Consider the following 12,544-nt stretch of genomic DNA (forward strand, 5'->3'; position numbering starts at 1 on the left):
AGTACAGTCCAGTTGGTTCACCTGCTACTGTCCTCCCTTCAGTACAGTGAGTAGAGTACAGTACAGTACAGTCCAGTTGGTTCACCTGCTACTGTCCTCCATTCAGTACAGTGAGTAGAGTACAGTACAGTCCAGTTGGTTCACCTGCTACTGTCCTCCATTCAGTACAGTGAGTAGAGTACAGTACAGTCCAGTTGGTTCACCTGCTACTGTCCTCCATTCAGTACAGTGAGTAGAGTACAGTACAGTACAGTCCAGTTGGTTCACCTGCTACTGTCCTCCCTTCAGTACAGTGAGTAGAGTACAGTACAGTCCAGTTGGTTCACCTGCTACTGTCCCCCCTTCAGTACAGTGAGTACAGTACAGTCCAGTTGGTTCACTTGCTACTGTCCCCCCTTCAGTACAGTGAGTAGAGTACAGTACAGTCCAGTTGGTTCACCTGCTACTGTCCTCCATTCAGTACAGTGAGTAGAGTACAGTACAGTACAGTCCAGTTGGGTGACCTGCTACTGTCCTCCCTTCAGTACAGTGAGTAGAGTACAGTACAGTCCAGTTGGTTCACCTGCTACTGTCCCCCCTTCAGTACAGTGAGTACAGTACAGTCGGTTCACCTGCTACTGTCCCCCCTTCAGTACAGTGAGTAGAGAACAATACAGTACAGTCCAGTTGGTTCACTTGCTACTGTCCCCCCTTCAGTACAGTGAGTAGAGTACAGTACAGTCCAGTTGGTTCACCTGCTACTGTCCTCCCTTCAGTACAGTGAGTAGAGTACAGTACAGTCCAGTTGGTTCACCTGCTACTGTCCTCCCTTCAGTACAGTGAGTACAGTACAGTACAGTCCAGTTGGTTCACCTGCTACTGTCCTCCATTCAGTACAGTGAGTAGAGTACAGTACAGTCCAGTTGGTTCACCTGCTACTGTCCTCCCTTCAGTACAGTGAGTACAGTACAGTACAGTCCAGTTGGTTCACTTGCTACTGTCCTCCCTTCAGTACAGTGAGTAGAGTACAGTACAGTACAGTCCAGTTGGTTCACCTGCTACTGTCCTCCATTCAGTACAGTGAGTAGAGTACAATACAGTACAGTCCAGTCGGTTCACCTGCTACTGTCCTCCCTTCAGTACAGTGAGTAGAGTACAGTACAGTCCAGTTGGTTCACCTGCTACTGTCCTCCCTTCAGTACAGTGAGTAGAGTACAGTACAGTACAGTCCACAGTTGGTTCACCTGCTACTGTCCTCCCTTCAGTACAGTGAGTAGAGAACAATACAGTACAGTCCAGTTGGTTCACTTGCTACTGTCCTCCATTCAGTACAGTGAGTACAGTACAGTACAGTAGGTTCACCTGCTACTGTCCTCCATTCAGTACAGTGAGTAGAGTACAGTCCAGTTGGTTCACCTGCTACGGTCCTCCCTTCAGTACAGTGAGTACAGTACAGTACAGTAGGTTCACCTGCTACTGTCCTCCCTTCAGTACAGTGAGTAGAGTACAGTCCAGTTGGTTCACCTGCTACTGTCCTCCCTTCAGTACAGCGAGTACAGTACAGTACAGTCCAGTTAGTTCACCTGCTACTGTCCTCCCTTCAGTACAGTGAGTACAGTACAGTACAGTCCAGTTGGTTCACCTGCTACTGTCCTCCATTCAGTACAGTGAGTACAGTACAGTCCAGTCGGTTCACCTGCTACTGTCCTCCCTTCAGTACAGTGAGTACAGTACAGTACAGTCCAGTTGGTTCACCTGCTACGGTCCTCCCTTCAGTACAGTGAGTAGAGTACAGTACAGTACAGTTGGTTCACCTGCTACTGTCCTCCCTTCAGTACAGTGAGTAGAGTACAGTACAGTCCAGTTGGTTCACCTGCTACTGTCCTCCCTTCAGTACAGTGAGTACAGTACAGTCCAGTTGGTTCACCTGCTACTGTCCTCCCTTCAGTACAGTGAGCACAGTACAGTACAGTCCAGTTGGTTCACCTGCTACTGTCCTCCCTTCAGTACAGTGAGTACAGTACAGTACAGTAGGTTCACCTGCTACTGTCCTCCATTCAGTACAGTGAGTACAGTACAGTACAGTAGGTTCACCTGCTACTGTCCTCCAATCAGTACAGTGAGTAGAGTACAGTACAGTTCAGTCGGTTCCCCTGCTACTGTCCTCCATTCAGTACAGTGAGTAGAGTACAGTACAGTTCAGTCGGTTCACCTGCTACTGTCCTCCCTTCAGTACAGTGAGTACAGTACAGTACAGTAGGTTCACCTGCTACTGTCCTCCCTTCAGTACAGTGAGTACAGTACAGTAGGTTCACCTGCTACTGTCCTCCATTCAGTACAGTGAGTAGAGTACAGTACAGTACAGTCCAGTTGGTTCACCTGCTACTGTCCTCCCTTCAGTACAGTGAGTACAGTACAGTACAGTCCAGTTGGTTCACCTGCTACTGTCCTCCCTTCAGTACAGTGAGTACAGTACAGTCCAGTTGGTTCACCTGCTACTGTCCTCCCTTCAGTACAGTGAGTACAGTACAGTACAGTAGGTTCACCTGCTACTGTCCTCCATTCAGTACAGTGAGTAGAGTACAGTACAGTACAGTCCAGTTGGTTCACCTGCTACTGTCCTCCATTCAGTACAGTGAGTAGAGTACAGTACAGTCCAGTCCAGTTGGTTCACCTGCTATTGTCCTCCCTTCAGTGCAGTGAGTACAGTACAGTACAGTACAGTCGGTTCACCTGCTACTGTCCTCCCTTCAGTACAGTGAGTACAGTACAGTACAGTAGGTTCACCTGCTACTGTCCTCCATTCAGTACAGAGAGTACAGTACAGTAGGTTCACCTGCTACTGTCCTCCATTCAGTACAGTGAGTAGAGTACAGTACAGTCCAGTTGGTTTACCTGCACTGTCCTCCATTCAGTACAGTGAGTAGAGTACAGTACAGTCCAGTTGGTTCACCTGCTACTGTCCTCCCTTCAGTACAGTGAGTACAGTACAGTACAGTACAGTCGGTTCACCTGCTACTGTCCTCCCTTCAGTACAGTGAGTAGAGTACAATACAGTACAGTCCAGTACAATACAGTCCAGTAGAGTAGAGCACAGTCCAATACAGTACAGTCCAGTAGAGTACAGTCCAATACAGTAGAGTACAGTCCAATACAGTAGAGTACAGTCCAATGCAGTACAGTACAGTCCAATACAGTAGAGTAGAGCACAGTCCAATACAGTACAGTCCAATACAGTCCAGTAGAGTACAGTCCAATACAGTACAGTACAGTCCAGTACAGTCCAATACAGTACAGTACATTGTACCCTGTGCTCAGCTGTATTGTACTGCACTCTACTCAACTGTGCCGCACTGTGATGTCCAAACTTGTGAAACATCCGTAATTATGAATTTCTGTGCGGTACAGATCAGGGACCCAAGTTGTAATTCCGTTACTGTAATTCCGTTACCGGGTGTAAATCCACTTCACTTACTGTAGTTTGATAAGCAAAATAGATTTTTCAACAGTCAATGTGTCATATCATAGCCGACACCCCATTCTTTATGCAGGCATCTTTTAATCTTAATTCGGAGCAGAGATATAAAATAGTTTTTTAAATATGTGGTTGCATAAAACCCTGAGAGAGATTTTACCGTAATCAGTCACCAAAGTTCAGGATCTGCACAGACCAATTATGCATATTTTGGCAGACTCAAAACAACATTTTGAAGATACAGTGCCTTGCGAAAGTATTCGGCCCCCTTGAACTTTGCGACCTTTTGCCACATTTCAGGCTTCAAACATAAAGATATAAAACTGTATTTTTTTGTGAAGAATCAACAACAAGTGGGACACAATCATGAAGTGGAACGACATTTATTGGATATTTCAAACTTTTTTAACAAATCAAAAACTGAAAAATTGGGCGTGCAAAATTATTCAGCCCCCTTAAGTTAATACTTTGTAGCGCCACCTTTTGCTGCGATTACAGCTGTAAGTCGCTTGGGGTATGTCTCTATCAGTTTTGCACATCGAGAGACTAAAAAATGTTCCCATTCCTCCTTGCAAAACAGCTCGAGCTCAGTGAGGTTGGATGGAGAGCATTTGTGAACAGCAGTTTTCAGTTCTTTCCACAGATTCTCGATTGGATTCAGGTCTGGACTTTGACTTGGCCATTCTAACACCTGGATATGTTTATTATTGAACCATTCCATTGTAGATTTTGCTTTATGTTTTGGATCATTGTCTTGTTGGAAAATAAATCTCCGTCCCAGTCTCAGGTCTTTAGCAGACTCCATCAGGTTTTCTTCCAGAATGGTCCTGTATTTGGCTCCATCCATCTTCCCATCAATTTTAACCATCTTCCCTGTCCCTGCTGAAGAAAAGCAGGCCCAAACCATGATGCTGCCACCACCATGTTTGACAGTGGGGATGGTGTGAGCTGTGTTGCTTTTACGCCAAACATAACGTTTTGCATTGTTGCCAGAAAGTTCAATTTTGGTTTCATCTGACCAGAGCACCTCCTTCCACATGTTTGGTGTGTCTCCCAGGTGGCTTGTGGCAAACTTTAAATGACACTTTTTATGGATATCTTTAAGAAATGGCTTTCTTCTTGCCACTCTTCCATAAAGGCCAGATTTGTGCAATATACGACTGATTGTTGTCCTATGGACAGAGTCTCCCACCTCAGCTGTAGATCTCTGCAGTTCATCCAGAGTGATCATGGGCCTCTTGGCTGCATCTCTGATCAGTCTTCTCCTTGTATGAGCTGAAAGTTTAGAGGGACGGCCAGGTCTTGGTAGATTTGCAGTGGTCTGATACTCCTTCCATTTCAATGTTATCGCTTGCACAGTGCTCCTTGGGATGTTTAAAGCTTGGGAAATCTTTTTGTAACTTTAAACTTCTTCACAACAGTATCTCGGACCTGCCTGGTGTGTTCCTTGTTCTTCATGATGCTCTCTGCGCTTTTAACGGACCTCTGAGACTATCACAGTGCAGGTGCATTTATACAGAGACTTGATTACACACAGGCGGATTGTATTTATCATCATTAGTCATTTAGGTCAACATTGGATCATTCAGAGATCCTCACTGAACTTCTGGAGAGAGTTTGCTGCACTGAAAGTAAAGGGGCTGAATAATTTTGCACGCCCAATTTTTCAGTTTTTGATTTGTTAAAAAAGTTTGAAATATCCAATAAATGTCGTTCCACTTCATGATTGTGTCCCACTTGTTGTTGATTCTTCACAAAAAAATACAGTTTTATATCTTTATGTTTGAAGCCTGAAATGTGGCAAAAGGTCGCAAAGTTCAAGAGGGCCGAATACTTTCGCAAGGCACTGTAAATACAATGGTTGATTGGATCAGTCTAAAACTTTGCACATACACTGCTGCCTTCTAGTGGCCAAAATCTAAAGTGCGCTTAGAGTCCAAAGTCAGATAATGGCCTTTCTCTTGCCTTTCACGATGGGGGGGAAAATTCAAATAAATCACATGTTTTTTTCTTTGTATTATCTTTTACCAGATCTAATCTTTTACCAGATCTAATCTTTTACCAGATCTAACGTGTTATATTCTCCTACAATTCTCCCACAAACTTCAAAGTGTTTCCTTTCAAATGGTATCAAGAATATGCACATCCTTGCTTCAGGTCCTGAGCTACAGGAAGTTAGATTTGAGTATGACATTTTAGGCTAACATTTTTTATTTTTTTTAAAAGGGGCCAATCCTGTTAAGGGTTTTCTACACCCGCTTCAAACAGCTGAAAATATTTGTGGAAAAGACGTCACAGTAGTTCAGATGGTACAATGGTTCAATACACTATAGTTGATTGTTTTGTCAAACTGAAATTAGGCAAACTATTAGAATTTTTGCAAACAGGAAATGGCGGAGCGATTTCTGCATAGCGCAGCTTTAAATTCATTTTGGACATGTTTTGGTGAAAATGGTTAAAAGTAGTCCTTGTGCATAGAGTTGTATAGTTTGTTAAACTTTGAAATTAATGGTTTTTGTTTGGCATAGATTTTAAAGCGAAAAAACAAAAATGAGTCAAAGAGTAATTCTGTTAATGTGGAATTTCCCGTCATTTACACTATACCTTAAAAGCACCCAAAATAACAGCTCAGTGAGCATGGCAGAGGTCCCACAAGAGTGAGTCCCCCAATGGTTAATACAGTCCCTTATGGCGGATAAAGTGTATGGAGAGAGAGAACAGAAGGCACACTATGAAGTTGACCTTTGGAGTGAACTGGGCCCAGAGTCAGATCACACACTCTCATAGACCTCTCCCGGAACTCTTGGGCCTCGAGGGGAGGTGTGTGTGGTGGGCTGGGTTCCACCTCCATTGTAATTCTACTCACCTGAGCAACCCTATACAGGTGAGACAGACCAGTAGGGACTGGACCTCTGGTTGGTAGAGCTGGGCTCAAGTCCATCTATCCAATACGCTCTCACCTGGGCAACCCTATACAGGTGAGATCGGTCTCAATCTTCAAACAGACAGGGCATTCTACAGGTGCAGATGGAACCTGTGTAGTCGGCTACAATTCCCCCGTACTCCGACTACTCACCTGGCCAGGGGAGAAACCAGGTAGGTGTTGGTCTGAGAGGAAGGGCCTTTAGGACTTCTGGACACAGTGGTCTTATCATGGCGAGGTGAAAGAGGAGCCCTGACGTCTACATAATGTATAATAACAATTACATCATCTCTATGCACCATAGCCCTCCAGGAGGTCTTTAGAGTCACCTTCACCTGTCCCTCTCAGGTATCCCTAACTGAGCCGCTCCCTCTCCTCTGGGTGACAACTCCACACCTGGGTATCCAGACATGGCCACCTCCTCCAACACAACTGGTGAAGGCAAAGAGATGACTGAGCATGCAAGGTCTCTCTCCTCATGGCAATAAAATCCTTCTCTCTCCCTTTGTATTTCCCCCACACACACATACAGGAGTGAGTATGTGATAGGAGTGAGGGGTGAAAGGTTAGGACAGTTCCAGAGCCATCCTCAGTGGCCTCTTTCTCTTTCAGTGGGATATAAAATTAAACACTCGTCCTTATGTTTCACTGTCTAGTGTCTCTACAACATTCACCCTTCTGCTGTTTCATAAGAAAAATCACATTTCAGATTAGGGCTCCTAATATAACAATGTATTTCTGAATGATAAAAAAAAAAATCCCTTTGATTAAAACTTAGCTTCCCACTTCAATGCAGTTCTTGTAAAATGTTCCACATGCGTGTGTCTGCTAAATGCCTAGTAGAGAACCTTTAAATAGAGAGTAGTCTACTGAGTACAACTCGGCTACCAGAGCCGTTGGCAGAGTTGAGGCCAGCAAAAACCCTAGTAGCGTTCATCAGTTAAGAGCTGCTCTGTTGTAAAAAAAAAAAAAACTGTCAATCGATTTTCCCCCACAGGCTGTGTAACAGTCCATCTCTAAATATACTGTAGGTCACATTAAGGCTATTAACAGCAGAGAGTAGATATTGAATGACAGTGAAGAGAACATAATCACCCCTCCACACCAAAGTGAGGTGGCTGAAGTGAGTTACCCCCTGACAGAACGTGAGTGAAGGGCTATCCAATCCATTTGAAATGGTCCATGTGTTCTTACTTCACTGTCCAACCAGGCATACAGTACATGTAAAACATGGAGCAAGAACCATGTGTGTAGCCGTGCCTCAATTATACAACAAAGTATGTGGAAATTGAACAGTGTCCATGTTGAACTATCCTAGAAAGTACAACTGTACAACCAAACATCAGATTGGTGGTTTCATCATCCGAAGGCCAGGGCCTACTTAGAGAAACCGACTGTAGAGGAGTGACCTACGTGTTTAGGAAGCTAGCCTAGTGACCTGTCTGATGTTGAGCTGGCAAGTGAGGTTTCCAGAGGTGCAGAGCATGCCTTGGGACACTAAGGCCACCAAGTGTGTGTCCTACTATAGAGCCATTATTCCTTTATCAAGAAACTCCTCTTGACCAAACTCAAAATAACCTCTTAGGCCCCGGTACATATCTATTCTAGGCTATAGCCTAGCTTGGGGACTGATGTGTGCTAAACTCAGCTGATGAGTTAAATGGACGATTTTTTATTAATATATATATATATATATATATATATATATGTAATAAATGACAATTACAACAATACTGAAGGAACAATGAACACTTATTTTAACTTAATATAATACATAAATAAAATAAATTTAGTCTCAAATAAATTAAACGTGTTCAATTTGGTTTAAATAATGCAAAAACAAAGTGTTGGAGAAGAAAGTAAAAGTGCAATATGTGCCATGTAATAAAGCTAACGTTTCAGTTCCTTGCTCAGAACATGAGAACATATGAAAGCTGGTGGTTCCTTTTAACATGAGTCTTCAATATTCCCAGATAAGAAGTTTTAGGTTGTAGTTATTATAGGACTATTTCTCTCTATATCATTTGTATTTTATAGACCTTTGACTATTGGATGTTCTTATAGGCACTATAGTATTGCCAGCCTAATCTCAGGAGTTGATAGGCTTGAAGTCATAAACACTGCTGTGCTTCAAGCATTGTGAAAAGCTGCTGGCAACGGAGGAAAGTGTGGTTTGAATGAATGCTTACGAGCCTGCTGGTGCCTACCACCGCCCTGTCAGACTGCTCTATCAAATCTCAAATCATAGATTTTAATTATAATATTTTAACACACAGAAATACGAGCCTTAGGTCATTAATATGGTCAAATCTTGAAACTATCATTTCGAAAACAAAACATTTATTCTTTCAGTGAAATACGGAACCGTACCGTATTCTATCGAACAGGTGGCAACCCTAAGACTAAATATTGACTGACTCTGCTTACACTGATCGCAAGAGAAGTGACACAATTTCAGGCAGCGCATTGATTAAATGCAACGCAGGACAAGCTAGTTAAACTAGTAATATCAACCATGTGTAGTTAACTAGTGATTATGTTAAGATTGATTGTTTTTTATAAGATAAGTTTAATGCTAGCTCGTAACTTACCTTGGCTCCTTGCTGCCTGCACTCGCGTTGCCACGCAGTCTCCTCGTGGAGTGCAATATAAATTGGCCATAATCGGCATCCAAAAATGCAGATTACCGATTGTTATGAAAACTTGAAACCGGCCCTAATTAATCGGCCATTCCGATTAATCGGTCGACCTCTACGCTCAATACAGTTATCTGAGCCAGCCAATGCCAACTAAGTCAACAAGAAGCCACCGCTGTGACAGCTAAAAACTTTGACACTTGTTTTAAAAGCAACTGATACAATTGTATATTTTAGTAAAAGCAGATATCGGTAAAGAAGGCCAAGAAAGTAATTAAAATAAAGTCCCTGAGCTCCTCCCTCTCTCCCAGTGACGACCCATCATTCAGGGTTAGGTGGGGCAGAGACCCATCTGTTTTGAGCCCCACATTGTTAGCTAAAATAAATGTAATAAAAATATATACACTACCGTTCAAACCTTTGGGGTCAATTAGAAAATGTCCTTGTTTGAAAGAAAAGCACTTTTTGTCCATTAAAATAACAAATTGATCAGAAATACAGTGTAAACATTGTTAATGTTGTAAATTACTATTGTAGCTCGAAATGGATGATTTTTAATGGAATTTCTACATAGGTGTACAGAGGCCCATTATCCGCAACCATCACCCCTGTGTTCCAATGGCATGTTGTGTTAGCTAATCCAAGATTATCATTTTAAAAGGCTAACTGATCCTTAGTAAAACCTTTTGCTATTATGTAAGCACAGCTGAAAACTGTTGTTCTGATTAAAGAAGCAAAAAAACTGTCCATCTTTAGACTAGTTGAGTATCTGGAGCATCAGCATTTGTCGGTTCGATTACAGGCTCAAAATGGCCAGAAACAAAGACTTTCTGAAACTCGTCAATCTATTCATGTTCTGAGAAATGAAGGCTATTCCATGCGAGAAATTCCCAATTGCCATAAATTTGCCCACAAAGGACTGCTGCGCCACCTTCCTGTTCAAGTGAGCATAGCATAACAAGGCGAGTCCAAAAATGTATTGTATGCTGCTGCATAAATTATGTAATAATATGTAATTTCGCTCCCGAGTCACGCAGCGGTCTAAGGCACTGCATCTCAATGCAATAGGCATAACTACAGTCCCTGGTTCGAATCCAGGCTGTATCACATCCGGCTGTGATTGGGAGTCCTATAGGGTGGCGCACAATTGGCCCAGCGTCGTCCTGGTTTGGCCGGGGTAGGCCGTCATTGTAAATAAGAATTTGTTCTTAACTGACTTGCTTAGTTAAATAAAGGTTCAATCTAAAAATGTTTACAAAAATATTCCAGGGAGATATGTATACTGTAGCTAAGAAAGTAATAAGTGTATGTTGTGTAGTAAGCTGTTAGTAACCCATGTGCCTCACCCTAATAAATTGGTCTATTTCCCCCTCTTAATTTCACCTACTGTTCTGACGTGGTAGCCTATAACCGGTTTTAGAGAAATGTAATAATCGAATATTGTAAGAGCTTTCAATGTCTGCTTATATGCCCTGTTTATTTATCCTATGGTTCTGACTTGGAGTACAGGGAGAACACTAAGAACGGCCCATGTTCTGAATTCTGTCACTGTACATTTCAAAAGTGCTAAACAAAGTTATGACTACATCCATCCTAGCCCGCTCATTAAATGTCTTAATCGAAATTACAGATTGCCCCTTATCCGCTTGTCGTCCCGCATATGCCATATTTTGTACATCTCAATTGACATTAGAAACCACATAAATCAGCCATATATATTTTTTAAAGGCAGTAAATTAAGCTGAATGAACTGTTTCGCTGCCAGACAAGGCTCCGATAGCCAGTTGTAGCAGTGGTAAGATGTTGGGACAGCTTTATGTAGGCCCTAACAGTTTGTGGACACCATGTGTCACCGTTATACCACAAATGATCTATTCATCAGTGTTGCGTTAGTTAGTGGATTTGCTGGCATGCACAGTGTTTGTTTTGTTTGCCCCACCAAGATTAAAAATTCTAAAATCGCAACTGCTCTCTCCTTATCTTTTTAAAACGTCGGCTGGGGAAAACGTTTACCTTGAAGCTGCGCCGAGAGCGACTCCTGATGCTGCTGGTACTTGGCAGCCATCGCCTCTGTCCTCTTCAGCTGTTTGTGCATCTCATACGATATCATCCCCCCGTAAATAATCCCGAACACCACGGTGATTAGAAGGAGAGACTGGAAGATTCTCCGCTGCCTCCGAGAACACACTCCGTTCCCCATGGTTGAATAGCTCCTCTCCTCGCTGCCTGCACAAACAATCTCCCGGTCACTTCTGTGGAAAGTTCAGCTAAACTTTATACTACTACCTCTCAAGCCCCTTATCACTTCAGTCGTCCCCAAGCATTATTAGACAGAGGGCGCAGAAACACTTTAGAGTTGGGGAAAGTTTAGTGAAGATGTTGGACTCATTTTAGCCCACAACACGGTGTAGCCACATCCACGAAGGAATCCCAGTTTGTTGTTACTTCTCCTTGGATTTTTGCTTGACTACACTACACACAGCAAACTCTCTCCGATATTTCATAAGAAGCAGACTTTGTTAATGTGGGTAATGTAGAAACAATGCGCACTACTCTATTCCGAAACAAACCCAGATAGGATGTAATAGTGCAATGTGTTCAGACTTTGCCAAGCCCTGTAGCAGAAGTCAAAATCCAGATATTTCCGAGGCCTTTACAGCACCTTTAACTTTAGTTACGTGTCACCTAAGCAGCGAAGACACCACCCAACAGCAACTACTTAGGAAGTCATTCCCCAATGAAAGCCAACTACCCGCCCTCCACGGAATTTACTTTTCTCATTGGTCACGTAGGGTTCGGTCAAACAATTTTGGGATCGTGTGGGCGGGGTGTTGGAGGATTTGAGCACAGAGTTTCTAAACCCAGAGGCGCAACATCACGAGACTTCCGGGAACTCATGCAAAACAGACCAGGCCGGGGTTTGGGGATTGATAAATCAATAAGATAAGTAAAAAAAAATCTTACTTAACTATTTATTTTCTCGAAATCTAAAGCCACAACTTAGATTCGAGCAAACCTCTTACGTATTTGAACATGTTAGTACTCCAACCTCGTGAAAGTGACAAACTGATACGTTTTAATAGGAGTTTATTTAGGAGTTGCCTTTGAGTTGACGGGCTGCACATGCGCAGTTCGGCGCGAGACGACCGTTAGACCCGCCACGGCACAATCATTTTTAATTACATTTTTATTCCACCTTTATTTAAGTAAGAGAGTGGGGATCTATTTGGGGTAAAATGCCACCCTACCTCAAAATTATTTTTGGGGAGTGACTTAAAAAATTGTGATGAGACAGATTAGTTTTTTTAGTTCAGAAAGAGTAGTGGCAAGTAGTGGGAGGGGGGAATAGCGACAAAGTCGTTTCTGTGAGATGTACAGATGGATTACCCCACGTACAGATGGATTACCCCACATACAGATGGATTACCTCACGTACAGATGGATTACCCCACGTACAGATGGATTACCTCACGTACAGATGGATTACCCCACGTACAGATGGATTACCTCACGTACAGATGGATTACCTCA

At 42.9% G+C, this 12,544-nt stretch overlaps 1 protein-coding gene across 3 annotated transcripts in view; it reads right to left on the minus strand.

Moving 5' to 3' along the window:
- The window catches only part of LOC110508033 (Golgi integral membrane protein 4), a 36,630-nt gene extending 24,835 nt beyond the window's left edge, over positions 1-11,795 (minus strand). For 2 of the 3 annotated variants that reach the window (XM_036964984.2, XM_036964983.2), the window contains exon 1: positions 11,027-11,795. In XM_036964984.2, coding sequence (XP_036820879.1) covers positions 11,027-11,213 — 187 coding nt within the window. In that variant the 5' untranslated portion in view covers positions 11,214-11,795. The remainder of the gene's footprint in view (positions 1-11,026) is intronic. The other variant, XM_036964982.2, reaches the window with a different exon arrangement.
- Between the last annotated feature and the right edge of the window lie 749 nt (positions 11,796-12,544).

This window comes from Oncorhynchus mykiss, chromosome 27 (genome assembly GCF_057628025.1).
Source record: "Oncorhynchus mykiss isolate SJ-2025 chromosome 27, ASM5762802v1, whole genome shotgun sequence".
NCBI lineage: Eukaryota > Metazoa > Chordata > Actinopteri > Salmoniformes > Salmonidae > Oncorhynchus > Oncorhynchus mykiss.